Source organism: Pinus tabuliformis, chromosome 1_2, assembly GCF_031772625.1.
Source record: "Pinus tabuliformis cultivar Carrire ecotype Pingquan chromosome 1_2, CPIR1, whole genome shotgun sequence".
In the NCBI taxonomy this organism is placed as follows: Eukaryota; Viridiplantae; Streptophyta; class Pinopsida; order Pinales; family Pinaceae; genus Pinus; species Pinus tabuliformis.
The window spans coordinates 512,498,351-512,513,670 of NC_142298.1; the positions used below are offsets into that span (position 1 = coordinate 512,498,351).

General features: G+C 36.8%; 1 protein-coding gene across 1 annotated transcript; it reads left to right on the forward strand.

Moving 5' to 3' along the window:
• The first annotated feature begins 344 nt into the window (after positions 1–344).
• On the forward strand, positions 345–1,403 carry LOC149206574 (uncharacterized). The gene has a single exon (XM_089397732.1). It carries the CDS (start codon positions 345–347, stop codon positions 1,401–1,403), a length of 1,059 nt encoding a protein of 352 aa, XP_089253858.1.
• The last annotated feature ends 13,917 nt before the right edge of the window (positions 1,404–15,320 follow it).

Genomic DNA, 15,320 nt, shown 5'->3' on the forward strand with positions numbered 1-15,320 from the left:
GAGACCCTAGCTATGGAAGGAATGGACCTCACGGCGATTGTAGAAAGTTGGAAAGCCAAAGGGATTGAAGCAGTACCGGAGGAAGAAATCAGGAAGGTCAATGACCTCTTCATTGCACGGCAGAATGCAGTAATAGAGAAACAGAGAAGAAAATTAGGCATCATCAAAGGAAGCAGCCCACACTACAAAGCAATACTGGGAAAAACCTCTGGCTCAAGGCGCAAACGCCGTAGAGGCCGCAAGTCGAGCGGAGAACATCTGCAGGAACTTGGAGAGATGTTGTTCAATGCAGGTAAGATTAGGCAGCTAAGTGATTATCCGTCCTTCCAAAGATGTGTTTAAATATGAAGATAGTATCATGGAACGCAAGGGGGATCAACAGCCAGGCCAAACAGAGGATTATGAAGCGGCAAATGCAAAAATACAACCCAGATATGGTGTTTCTTCAAGAAACCAAATGTAATAGAGTCATCACAGATCGGCTGCGAGTTAAGTTGGGAAGAAATTTTGAAGTCCTAGAGATCGAAAGCCAAGGACGAGAAGGAGGCTTAGCTACTTTCTGGGACACAAGAAGATACCAGATTCTATCAGCGGAAGCAAGCAAAAACTACTTAGCACTGGAAGTGCAACCTACAGGTAATTCTATATCTTTCCTATGCATCAATGTCTATAGTCCTCAGAAATTAGAAGACAAGATTAATTTCCTAGAGTCTTTATCCAAATTTATAGAAAGGCACCCTGGTGCTAAATACATAGTGGGGGGAGATTTCAACATGATCACCTCCCTCCTGGAGAAAAAAGGAGGCCTCAGAAAACTAAACAGGGATGCGGAGACCTTCATAAGTTTCATTGATAATGCAAGAATGGTAGATGTATACCCTAAGAGTGGCAAATTTACATGGAACAACAGAAGGGGGGGTGAAAGGCTAATATCTTCAAGACTAGATCGTTTCTTAGTCTCAGAAAACTTAATTTTAGATGGAACGGTAGTTGAGTCGAACATCCTCCCAAGTGGAGGGTCGGACCACTGGCCGATCTCACTAGCGGTTGAGCTTCAGGGTACCCCCAGGAACAAACCCTTCAGGTTTGAAAAGTTCTGGATAGAACACCCCAACTTCCTCACAGTGGTGGAAAAATGGTGGTCAGAACCTCTAGTTGAAGAAGGATCCAAAATGTTCAATCTTCAAAAGAAACTAAAAAACATCAAAATGAGATTAAAGGACTGGAATAAAACAGTTTTCGGAAATATCTTTCAGGAGAAAGCTATCATCGAAAAAAAGCTGGAACAAATTCACAAGGATGGTGCGGCAGGCTACAGAAATGAAGAAACCAGTGAACAAGAAAAAGAGCTTACTCAACAATGGCACAATAGATGCAAGCAGGAAGAATCATTATGGAAGTAGAAATCAAGAATCCTTTGGTTAAAGGAAGGGGAGCAAAATACTAAGTTCTTCCACAGATCGGCCATGGACTACAGAAGTGCCAACAAAATCCTTGAACTAAAAAACAGTGAGGGAGAAATCCTTAGAAATCATAACGAGATATCAGCCTCCCTTTCGGATCACTTCAGTTTCATAGCGCAAGAACCAGGGATCAACAGAGAGGAATCCATCAAAGAAATTACCAATGTCATACCTAAAACCATCACAGAGGATCAGAACTGGGCCTTAAGAAGAACCATCACCATGGAAGAAGTAGAGGAGGCAGTTAGAAGTATGCCAAGCGACAAAGCTCCTGGACCAGATGGATTTACCATCAACTTCTATAAAGCCTGCTAGAACATTGTAAAGCAAGACATTTGGGAGATCGTGGAAGACTCAAGACGATCCAAAACGATCCTAAAATCTCTAAACTCAACTTTCATTGCTCTTATACCCAAAGTGGAGGAAGCTAATACACCAGAAAAATTCAGACCCATAGCCCTTTGCAATGTCATCTACAAGATCATTTCTAAGGTCATAGCCAATAGGCTGAAAGCAATTCTCCCTGGCATCATCTCACAAGAGCAGTCTGGCTACGTGGAAGGTAGGAAAATTCTAGACAATATCTTGCTTGCACAGGAGATGATTCACTCACTTCACTCGCGAAAAGAAGCCGGAATGCTCATGCAGTTAGACCTTTCCAAAGCTTATGACAAGGTAAGTTGGTCTTACCTGGAAGCAGTTTTAGAAGCTTTTGGTTTCAGTAGACAATGGATCAAATGGGTTTTAGCCCTCATAAAATCTCCTAGATATTCCATCCTTGTGAATGGCGCCCCTTCTGCTCCCTTCAGCCCTTCCAGAGGCATCAGACAGGGGGATCCCCTATCCCCATTCTTGTTTGTCATCCTAATGGAAGGCCTGAGCAGATTAATTGCCAAGAAAAAAGCAGAGGGTCAAATTAGAGGTCTGCAACCTATCAGATCCATTCCAGCTACAACTCATCAACAGTTTGTGGATGATACCATGTTACATGGTACTCCAACAGTAAAAGAAGCTTTAGCTTTCAGAGACATTCTCAATCTTTTTAGCAAAGCTTCGGGAATTGAGATTAATTTCTCCAAATCCACCAGTTTCTTCTTCAACACGCATCAGGCTATCCAATCTCATTTGTCTAGGCTTCTGGGATTCAAAATTGGCTCCTTACCTTCAAGATATCTTGGTGCCCCTCTAACTCTCAGACCTTGGCAAAAGGCTCACTGGGAGAAAGTCCTAGCAAGCATGGAAAGGAAGTGCAAACATTGGACTAACAGGGCTCTGAATTTCGCAGGTAGGTTAATACTAACAAAAGTGGTCTTGCAGGCTATCCCTCATTACATGCTATCAATTCTTCCTGCTCCAAAAGGAATCTTAAATCAAATGAGAATCATTCAGCGCTCCTTTTTATGGAGTGGAAACAGTGAAAAGAAAAAATGGTCTTTGGTTGCTTGGCAGAAACTGTGTAAACCTAAGGATAGTGGGGGTCTTAATTTGGTTGATCCCTCAGTGGTAAACAGAGTCTGCGGGGCCAAAATATGGTGGAAATGGATCTCTGACACAAGCCTACCATGGGCCACTCACTGGAAGGAAAAGTATATGCCGAATAGCACCAATCTAGAACTTATAAGAATGCAGGACGCTCCCAACGGATCACCAATATTGAACCATGCCAAGAACAATAGAAGTATTGTTCAGGACTACAGCTTCTAGGAGATACGTAATGGAACTCAAGCACTCTTCTAGGAGGATGCCTGGCAGCAGTCCCCGAAACTAGACAACCCTCAACTTCTACCCGTGAAGCAAAACTATCAAAATGAGGGCAAATTCAGAGTCAATCAATACCGGAACTCAACCAGTGAAGACCCAGATTGGCGGGAATGGATAGTTTTCAACTCTACCTACAACGAAGACATTCAGGAAACCATTCAAGCTTTAAATCAACAAATCCTCAAAAGAAAAATCTGAATTGCAGCTGAAAATGATAAGCTCAGATGGGGGCCGAAAGGCAACGGTGATTTCTCCCTAAAAGAAGCCAGGAGTATCATAGAGAGGGAAGAGCAGCCTGATACAGTGCCCTGGAACGATAAAGTTTGGGACAGTCTACAATGGCCGAAGGTTAGAACTTTTCTATGGCTTCTTATGCAGAAGAAAACTCTAACTTGGGAAAACTTATTGAAAAAAGGGTTCAGGGGACCTTCTAGATGTCCCATGTGCATGGAGGAGGCGGAAACAATGAATCATATTTTTAATTCCTGTGAGTGGGCTTCCCAGCTCTGGCACTGGATGGAAGAAGTTCTTGGAGCTTCTGATCGAGACAGAGACTCCATTCAGGGAACCATCATCAACTGGAGGAGAAACGTTTCTAGAATTCGAAGAGTTGAAAGTATATGGAAGTGCGCCCCAGGCTTTATCTTATGGACAATATGGAAAGAGAGGAATCGAAGAATATTTCAGGAGGAAGTAAGAAACATAGAATGTGCAAAAGAATCAATAACAATTAACACCAAACAGCTCATACAGACAAAATGTAAAGAAGAACCGAATGAAAAACCTTCGGACCAGGACTTACACATATTGAAGAGTTTTCAATTGGAGGCCTCCAGCAATCAACCGAGTGGGGGAAACAGGTCACAACCCTCACCGCAAATCCTCAGATGACAATGCCCGCCAGAGGGAGGCCTAAAATTGAATTTCGACGGGGCATCGAGGGGCAACCCAGGAACAGCAGGTATTGGAGGCACAATCCGCAATCAGGCTGGCGACATTGTTCATATCTACTGCAGAGCGCTTGGAGAAAGCACCAACAATGAAGCAGAGTTTGCGGCACTTGAGCAAGGATTGAAAATTCTAAGAACAATTCGACAAGGGAATGTCATAGTTGAGGGGGATTCTTCCTTGGCCATCACGGCGGCCAAACGCTTACAAGCAGGCACAAGAACCAGTAAAGCCACCAAACATTGGAGGCTGGCTAAAGCCACGGAGAGTATAGCGGAGCTGATAGCAGAAAGGAGAGGTTTGGTTTTCCAAACAGTAAGAAGAAAGGCGAATGGGTTGGCAGATTTTTTGGCAAACCATGGTGCTGACAACCCGAACAAAATTTTGGACAGCTGTTGGCAGGAGGTTAACTGCCCAATCCTCAAGGTGACATGTGCACAGCTGGCAGAGAAGGATTTAATCCAAGCCGATCCAACCTAGCAGGTGAAGGGGTCGGGTTACGGGACCGGATGTTTGATGATACCGGTAAAAGCAGCAATAATAACCAAGGCAACGGAATGACAGGACATCTCTGGCGGTGGAATGCCTGGCGGCGGCAGGCCAGCCAAACGAGTGATCATTACAGATCGAACCACAGAGCTTATAGCATCAGCAGTATCAGAATTAAGACACATGGAAGGGATCCGTATGGGGAGGCATCAATAACATTTATGGTGATATCTAAAGAGGCGGGCTGGCTCGAGGCAATGCACAGGAAGACCAAGCATGCAGGCAAACAGGGTTTTTCAAACACCACTATTAACCATAGCAACAGATCTAACGTACAGGACACTTGGCATATTCTCAATTGGATGATGCGCAGCCACTTTCATTCCAATTCGACCTGCAGCGGCCTTGCTTGTGCGAACCTCAATCAAATTTATTGCAACAGTACTCACACTTCTAGCGGAATTATGACAAACCTCAGGAGGGCTCACAAACGAAAACACTATAAATCTGAGGGCAGACACCCTATTTTCTCCACAGTTTCTCATCATAGGGTCGAGCACGCATCCGTGAACGGCAATTGTATTAGTTGGGAGAAGCACAGAGAGTTAGATATGGAAGTGGGAGATTGCCGTTGTGTTGTTGTAAATCAGGACTTCCAAGAGGCGAAGAGGGCCTATGAAACCCGCACGGCAACTAAGAACAAACAAAAAGTTGCTGAACTGGAAGCCAAGGCTAAGCAGGAGGAAGAGGGGCGCACGGAGGAGGAGATTGCAGAGGAGGTAGATTGGATGAAGGATCCGGGCACCCCCTCGAAGAGGGAAACTCAGTTTGTTAGAACAAAAGCAGAGAGTTGGTGAACCAAGACTCTCATCGCCAAAGCTCTGGAATCGATCGAGAAGGAAAAGCAGAAAATTGTAACTGAGGTGAACCTCACGGAGGCTCAAATGGCAAAGATAATCGACTACAACAGTTCGCTGGACGGCCGAATCACCACTGTGCATGAGGCTGTTCAGACAGTCAACAGAAAGCTTACTCTGCTCATCAGGCTCCTGAGGGATACTGTAAACCCAGCGCCCGTTACTCCGCAGCCGGCCACAACTGAGGTGCAGGAGAACGAACCAATTGAAGCCATGCAAGCAAGAATGGACAAACATATGCGGGAGATGGGTCTGGACACCATCAGTCAGATGGGCAAGTTTATCTAGGGTAGTCACTTCTGATGTTTCCTTCGTCTTTATCTATGTTTCAGCCTCAGTCTATCTATGTTAATGTCATGAACTGTAATGTCTCGGCAGTTTCGTTTTTAGGCACAAGTATAGCTCGGGCCACCCTGCGCGGTGTGCATTTTGCAGTCTCTTTTTTCTGAATTCTCTGAGCAGATGATAAGTTTTGATCTATTGTACATCCCTGCTCTCGACCTGCTTCTGCGGATTTTTTGTACTATATTTTGTATTTTAATATAAACATCTGACTTACAAAAAAAAAAGATATGGTATGTTGATCTTATGTGAAGTATTCATCAATATCTCCAAGAAGAAGATTAAATGTGAAATATGCCTTCATTTTATGTAGGTTCTTTACCTTTTTCATGGTTTGATGCTTTTCCTTTGTCTTATTTTTTATTATCTTAGTTGTCATTTCTCCTCTCCCAATGTATTCTCTGTGTATTTTCATAATTTCAACTTACATACATACTAAGGATTAGAAATATCACCTTGATTGTGCCAACTCATAGCTCTAAAGTTCGTTCTTCAATGTCCTCTTTTGCTTCCTTCTCTTATAGAAAATTAATGTGAGTTATCCTTACCTTTCCAAGCAAGACAAAAAATATCTCCAGTGGGTTGAGATATATTCTTCTTTCCAAAACCGTTTTCATGCTCTACAACTTTCCTGAACAAACAATAAAATACTATGGAACTTCATTGGTCACTAGCTTTTATGGATGCCAGGTAGTTGGAATATGTAAGGTAGAGGGCCTTGATGAAGATTGCAAGAGTACAATATATCCTTACTCCAATGAAACTAATGTCATGCATGATGTATTTAATCTCAAAAGATAAATCTATGGGGTCATCATCCTTCAACTCTGGGTTAAGAAGATTCACTAATAATTGTATGACTTCCAATTATGTGTTTAAATTATACAAATCCTTCAAATTATTTAAAATACCATAAGAATATTTATGAGAAAAATATGGAGGCTCACCTCTTCACTTATTTTTTCAACAATCAAGGAATATGATTTCTTATCTTTGTTCTTCCATATCTAAGGCTCCTTATATACTATATCCTTTGTAGATCCACTACCATACTCTCTTTCACATGCATCATTGCATAATTTGTTAAAGATTAGGATATGTTTGACCTTCTTAGAGAACTCAATGTATTTTTTCATGATAGAGAACATATATAAATGAAAGAATGCATCTTTGACACCAACTTCTCTTCAAAATCCAACTTATTTTCAACTACCTCATAATTTTTTACATTATACATACTAAAACCCACAAAAACTGAATAAAGTAATTCCTAGAACATGTCATCTATTTTTACCAGATAACGTTTGTCTTCAAAAGATATGTCATCACCACATGTTAATACCACTTTCCTTAACTCAAATATTGATAAGAGGGAAATTTATATCGATGGTTAAAATTGGTAGAGGCCAATTACATTCAACTAAAGATGAGCATGGACAAGCTCAACACCTTGTTTAATTCCAAGAGCTTGAATTAGTAAAAAATGATGACTCTCTAGATATCCCACATTACAAGATTCTTACACTAGAATGAGCTCATGGGGAGAATAAAAAAGGATGATATGGATCCTATCGACCCTTGAGACACCTTGGGTCCACCAAACGTCTACACACAAAAAAAATATGGATCCCAACATGGTTTCCTTTAGTGATGTTCTACAATGATCATTCGATATAAAAATAAAACAATGTATAAGATAATCTCAAGAATAACAAGTGTGCCCAAAAAAATCCAAACCATAGTGCTTGTTTGACATATTCCAATCAGTATGTTGACAACCATTTTTAGTTTTGAGCCAAGAATTTCCTCAAATCTAGGCATATAGGTTACAAATAGATCACATGTGATAACTTCACCTACTATTAATGCATGCAAATTTTCTCCACTTCTTGGAGAAAAATAATCACTCAACTCCATCACAGGGTTATAAAAAAATGTACACCTCAAGCTTTGATACCACTACTAGGATCAAGAATAACTCAACACTTTGATTTAATTTCATTAATAAAGTACATACATAAATACATAGTTTTCATTACATTTAGTTTCATCTTCCAAACTATGATGAGTCTTAATATTCACCTAATTCTTCATATTTATTTTAATCTAATTATTTACATAAATATTTGCACAACACTATAATCATGAGGATTAAGTATCTGACATATATTTTCCTTAAATTTTTTTGAAATATAGTACCCAAAAAGACATTTTATTAAAAAAGAATTAACATAACAACTCATCCAATTTTGTTTACAAACAATTGGCATCCCAAAACCCTATTACTATTATATAAGAAAGATAAAAACCTAGATATAATATCTTAAATAAAGACATCTTATTTATGGATTCATTAGCCTAATTCATCCATCAAATGTTAAACTAAAGTTTTATAACTTGGTACATCCTTCCAAAGAGCTAACCACACACATTTGTTTGTGACTTTATAAATCTATTACACCAATCATTAATATATTAAAAGGGTTACCAATTTCATAAATATAATGTGTTTTATTTAGAATTTTTTTTCCATATTCGGAAAATATTCTCGTAATAAATTAAATTAATTGACTATACTAATTTTCTTTCTAAGGGTAAAAGAGTGTTAAACCAATTCAACTGAAGTATAAACTATCCAAAATCAAGTAGGTTAATGAAATAGTTAAATCTCCAAAATGGCTATAGAGTATTATAATCTTTCATGTGTATTTTGTAGAGACTTAACCAAGAAGCATCCAAATACTACCATTGTCATGTTAGACACTTGAATAATTTTCTTTTCCTTAGGCATGTTGTAATAATTCTAATTTTCCATATTTTTAATAATTACCATAGCCTTCTAATAACAGAACAACTTCAACATATGCATAATAATAAACACATACTCAATATGGAATAATTCATTCAAATTATCCATCAAAATCTAAATAAATTTTAACAAACATATTATACTTAAACGCAATGCAATTTCAATAATTATAGAAGTTCACTAACCATTGTCTCCTTGGCTTAAACTGCCAACTAAAGTTCATTGGATAATACTTATTAAAAAAACCAAAAACACTTATTTCAACCACAAATTTCCCACAACTAAATTTCTCAGTTATAACTAATTCTTAATTTAAAAAAATATATATCTATTATTTATTAATTTAAAAAAAATAATAATAAATAATTTATTATTCTCTAATAATTTGAAATATTTTTTTAATTATTTTTTACATAATATTTAAAAAAAAAATATTATATATATATTTGAATAAAAAATTGTAATTTTGTTCAATGGGAAAACAAAGAACACAACTAAATTATATAGATCATGTCAACCTTTGAGCTCATGCACAATAAAAGAACAAGTTGTAAAAAATTACATAATTTTTTGGGGGCTAAGTGTAATAATAATCACTTAGTTTCTCTTTTTTCTCTTTTTTTTTTCTGAAATTTTTCCTAAACCTTATACTTAGGATCAACTGTTACTATGGTTAATTGATTTTGAGCTTCCTCCAAAGAGATTTCTTTGTCTGAATTTCAACACTCAAATACATGATTTTTCTTTATACTCCTTGATGCCTTTTCATTGAGTGTTTTTCCTCTTTGTGCTACTTTGATGATTTGAACTCTACTAATTTTGTACCATTCTAGATATGATTCATGACTCCTCAATGATCCCCAACTTCTTTTTTTTCTTGTCTATCGTGTTGTGCTTGAGAATCCATATTTGGAATGTTCTTCATATTCTCTTCTTCTTCTTATTTCAAACTCTTATATACCTGCCATCCCTTTGATTTACATTTCTTCCTCCTTTTTATTCTTGGGATATTTTTTACTGGTGGGAATTTGTTTTGCATGTGTTATCTTTGGAAACATATTCAACATCTAAATGCCATATTCTCATAATTTAGAACCTTGGTCCAATCTAAGTTTCCATGTTTTAGATGGATAGAATCAAGTAGACCTTTGATGCAAATGTAAATATACTTTTTTCGTTTTGTCAAAGTCCATTTTCTAGAATTTTCAAAGAGTATTTCCAATATCTTCAACGATCTGATGGTTTTAGAAAGGGAGAGGGAGATATGACAATCTCACCCAAGCTGGCATTATAGTGACCATCATGCTTGTAGCGTTAAATTTAGGGAACTATGGGGTAAAGAAAATGCCAACTCTGCTCTAGAATGATGACCCATCAATTAGGATTTTCTCCATTTCTTTTTGTGTGTCAAATTGAACTATGAAGAATCCCTTGGAACATAAGTAAAGATCATAGTTTGGTGTCCAATAATAATATACCCATTGATGTAGATCTTCATATCTCAACCACTAGCCATTAAACCTGCAAATGAATCCCTTATATTGAAGATCAATAAAAAATGATTTTACCTCTAAGGTTTTAACATCCACTAATCATGTGTTTTCTCTTGTTCCACTATGTATGGTCCTCACATATTTTGGATATCATTAGTAGGAGTGACAACCTTCCCTTTCACTTCATCATTGAACAAGAATTATCCATTAGTATTTCTAAAACCTATAGCTCCACCCTACTGCCTCAAATTTAATATTATAGTGGAATCCTTAACCAAGCCATAATCTTTGAGCTTGAGAGAATCTTCGAGCATTTTTCCTTCCTATAACAAAACTTGAAGAGTTGGATCTATTCCTAGGTCATTTTGAATGCTTTACTTGACGTACTCTACTAGATCCAAGCCTTGAATCCATAGGTTAGATGCCTTCCCATTAACATTTTTGAGGGAAATATCATATTTTTCTTTCTTTATCTGTCTTTTGTCTAGATCTCGAGATAAAATACATAGAGGAGACCCATAGGAGGGAATATTCCCTATGTGAAGTTGATCTAACATAGGATCTAGAATACCATCGTCCTATGCGTCATCTCTCGAATTGAAGTTTTGAAAAATTCAACATTCTTCCAAAGGTGAATTTATTTTTATATCACGGCTTATTAATACCACTTATCCAAAAAATTATAACTCATTTCATGTAACATAGAGAAATAACTTATTAGGCTCCTATTCTTGTAAATTTTTCTTTGTGTACATGTAATATGTGACCATTGTCTTATGTAAATCTTTATCATGGCATGAACAAGTATTATTCCTACCACTATACTCATTTTTTAAAAGTTATACAATCTCATAATACCGCATCCTTCTTTTATGCTTTATCGGATCTATGATGGGAACCCTTAGATTCATTTAAACAACTTATATATTAGAACAATCATCAAGTATGAAGGACCAATCATGGCATGCAACCTATAGAATATTCTGATTAATCCACACCGGCATTAATGGAGTCTTATATTACATCTATTATGGCCAGCTTGGACATGCATCATTATTATAATTAAGCATAGTCAAGGTATTCTCACCAACCCTTGGTTCAACATGCATAACTAACTAGACTACCCTCATCGGAAGCAACTCATCTACTTATGCAATTAGAAGCATGATCCCCTATGTGTCCCACATACATCAGAGTTACCACCTGATGTTAGATTCAATAACTATATTAACACTATTATATGACCATTTCAGATTAATGACCTCATGGATACATTACAAAAATCATTAACATCAACAAAATATAGTCATCATTTTCCAACTACTTAAGCTTAGTCAAAGGAATATTGTCATGTGCATCAAGCCCACAGTAGATGCAGCCATTCCATAATGCATAATACGAAGCATAGACAATTCTAAGCTTAAGGTAAGCAATGTATATATTTAATACCTCCAGCATAGAGTCCACCTTCGAGGAGACACAAAAGTTAAAAGAGTAACAAAATATACATTATTGCATCCACCCACATATTTCATTCCTCTACTAAATTTTCCTTGGGCTACATTAATGTCACATGCCTCAAATTATCTTATAAAAGCCCCCAAAACAAAATAATTTTACTCATATATAATAACCGGTCGATCATGAGTAATTTAACTCTTTGACACAAGTATTAAAAGATAATTATTATGATTCCACCACTACTCAGATACTTTAAGTGTCACATACATAAGATTGCAATTATTTACATACAGATAACACGTCATCTATACAGATGAGCTACATGATTTAATCACTTCAAAATAAAGAAATAAACATAAGGGTGAGAAACCAACGTACAAGCATTACACGCATATGAAGCCAACTAAAACATAAATTGGAGAGCGGAGCACCACCACCCAACCATGAATCACTTCTAATCCCCCACCGAGCAGAGGTTCTTGCCATGGATCAACTGCGTCTAATTGATCTATGCAATGGGTATTTAATGCCCTCTTTCATGATATATTTTCCATTAGTGGCATCGCGCTTTTATGGAGTTTTGCATTTGCCTAGGTCTTTTTCCAGAAAAGCTCACCTTTATCTCCCACGAGGATTTTCCTCATAAAAGCTTGAATTTATCTCCCGCAAAGATTTTATGTTTTTTCCATGATGTATATCTATCTCCCCAATCCATCTAGGCTTATCTAGAAACACGTCTAGAAGCTTAATCATGAAAGATTTATCCCTATCCCATTCCTCAATGGGATTTGGCAAGAATCTCATCACTTGGTGTCTAACCTTTTCCAAGTGATTTATTTATTAATTAATTCAATAATATACTGGTTTTCAATATTACATATGACACGTAGCTTTTCTCAGCTTAGGTCACAATAGTTTTACACACAAGGGAGGGGTGTTACATACTCCACCCCTTAAATTTTACACTGTCCTCGGTGTATCCCTGCATCATGTACTTGTTCATAGGCATCTGGGTTTTGAATCCACATCTCCCATGGCCTTTTCATATGATGAAAATCTTTCGATTTATATCGGTTACAAGGAGTGCTTTCAACACATCTCCTTCCATAACTACCTGAAACATTGTTTTCACTAGTTTTAAGAAATTTTAGATGCAGAAATGCAACTAGGTTTACCATGATAAATATAATTTGTTACTCAATACTACTGAAGCAACTATGGCTTATATTGCCCATTATTCATTTTATTTGAAGAATTCATGTTCTCCCCCTGCATTCTTCCAAGCCTTTGTGTTCTTGTCGAACACTTGCTTCTTGCAGTTTCTCTGCATACAACAAGTCAGTTAGCATGTTTGCCACATCAATATGCATAAAACATCATAACAGGTTAGCTCACATATAACCATCATAACCATATACTCTCATCATAATCATATGTATGCCAACTTAAATTAAACCATTATTACTTATCCTTGAACTACTTCTTAATTTCCTTCTTCTGTGCAACCTCCAGGTCGATTGCCCTGCCAAACACCCACCCAGTGTTTTCATGCATACCTACACATAGTGTGTGTTAACCACATAGATATACATATCATGTTTTAATCATGTAATACATGTATTCATACTGGTACCATATGTACTGCTTGTACATAGTACAATATGTACCACTGCCCATCATACCATGCTCATAGCATCACCTGTATGACATAAACTTTATCCACATGTTTCCTACCATGTTAGTATCATGCCAAACATTCCTTCATCTATTTATGGTAAATAGAACAACTGTGATCAGTTTCTAAGAAATTTTCATGAACATGGTTCATTTCTGCAACCAATTGAAAGTTTTTATATCATTCTGTTCAAGTGCCATTATTTTGCAATCATTTTCCTATGTCATGTGGTTGCAACAATATAACCATAATAGTATAATAACAATCATCTTGCCTACTATCACTCAATCATACCCATAACTCTTAGTTTTGGGATTTAATCTGTCATCAGTACCATGTTTTAAAAAAATGAAATACATAATAAAGCAGACTATGATACTCAATCTATCATAGATACTTGAGTCTCATGCCCATCAGAATAAATAATCATTCCATATTTACATAATCATGTTATAGAATTTCCTTCTTCCAACACCTTGTTGGTTCATGTAGGTCTAAACATTATGGTTAAATAGTATGCACCTGCATACAACTCCCATGCAGGAGTTATAAGTGAAAACTTATACTACTCTCCACTTCACATCCTTAAGACCAAGGAATTGGTTATCCTCTCTTATCTTACTTGATGCATGTGTTATGTTAGCATTAGATTTTTAAATCATTATGAGTGGTAATTTGGAAAAATCTTTTTGCTTTACCCAATTTCTGCTTACTAATTCAGAGGAATTTTTAGAAGAAGCATCAAGACTTGCTTCTAGTTTTCCATTATGTATGTACTCTGGATGTGCTTTTGAGGTCAATCCATGGGCCTTCTTATCATATCATTAAGTATGTATACAATAGGTTGTATCATTTTTTTCACACCCACCTGACAATCTCATTTATGATTTAGGTTACATTTTATGACTCTTGCTTTACTCAACTGGAATCCCCTAGATTCCAACCTATGCATGTTAAATTTATATGATCATTGAGAGTTAGGAGAAATCTGTAATTGTTAGTTTTCCGTTTTTCTCATATACTCATTTAATGGTTAGATTCCTTATCCAAAACCATTTCCACCTCAGGTTCTCCATCATATAAGGTAACTTCTTCTTTGATTTTATCATAGTTTAGCTGTGACAATTTGTGATTCCTTCACATATTAAGGCACATCCATGCAACTCATTGCATCCCATAATGTGTTCTACATGCAAGTAGCACTTGCCAATGTACAATTCATACTCTTCTACTGTATGCATTATTTGTCAACCAAATTAATATTGTCTTAATCTGACGACTATGCTTTCCCAAGACTGCCACTTATTTAATTATCATGTTATAAGCCTCTCTTTTCAATCATGCCATTGCATCCACATAAAAGTGTTTATCCATAGTTTAAATTTTGTAATTTTTACCATCTATAATAACCTTTTAATGTTAATAACCATGTTATATGCTCCCTCCCCTAGAGCATCATCTTACCATCAATATAAAATCACAATCAATTTTGTGGTTTGCTATATATGATGGAACCATTAGGTTAAACAATCCTATGTTTCACATATCAACATCCCTCTTAATATCACAACAACAATATCATTCAGCAAATCATGAACAAATTTTAGTAGCCAAATGCAACATAGTATATCATCAGTCTAGTGGTTAAATCAAAGGCACAAGAATCCTACATGTTTTTTTTTTCAAAGCCAAAAATGAGAAACCTATGTAATGGACTATTCAGACTTAGAATCAACAAGCCCTACATGTTCCTCATTGAGCCATTCGTAATCAATGACAATTAGGCATGACCCAGGAAAAGGTTTATAATTGTTTTAGTTCCTGAACTTAATCTCCGTGAACTAGTTCAACAATTTCATTTTCTCTTTGGCACATGTCACAATTATGATTTCTATCTTCAGCTGGAATTTCTTCTTTTACAGTAAGTTTACCTCTGTTTCCCTTAATCCAAAAGTAAACTTC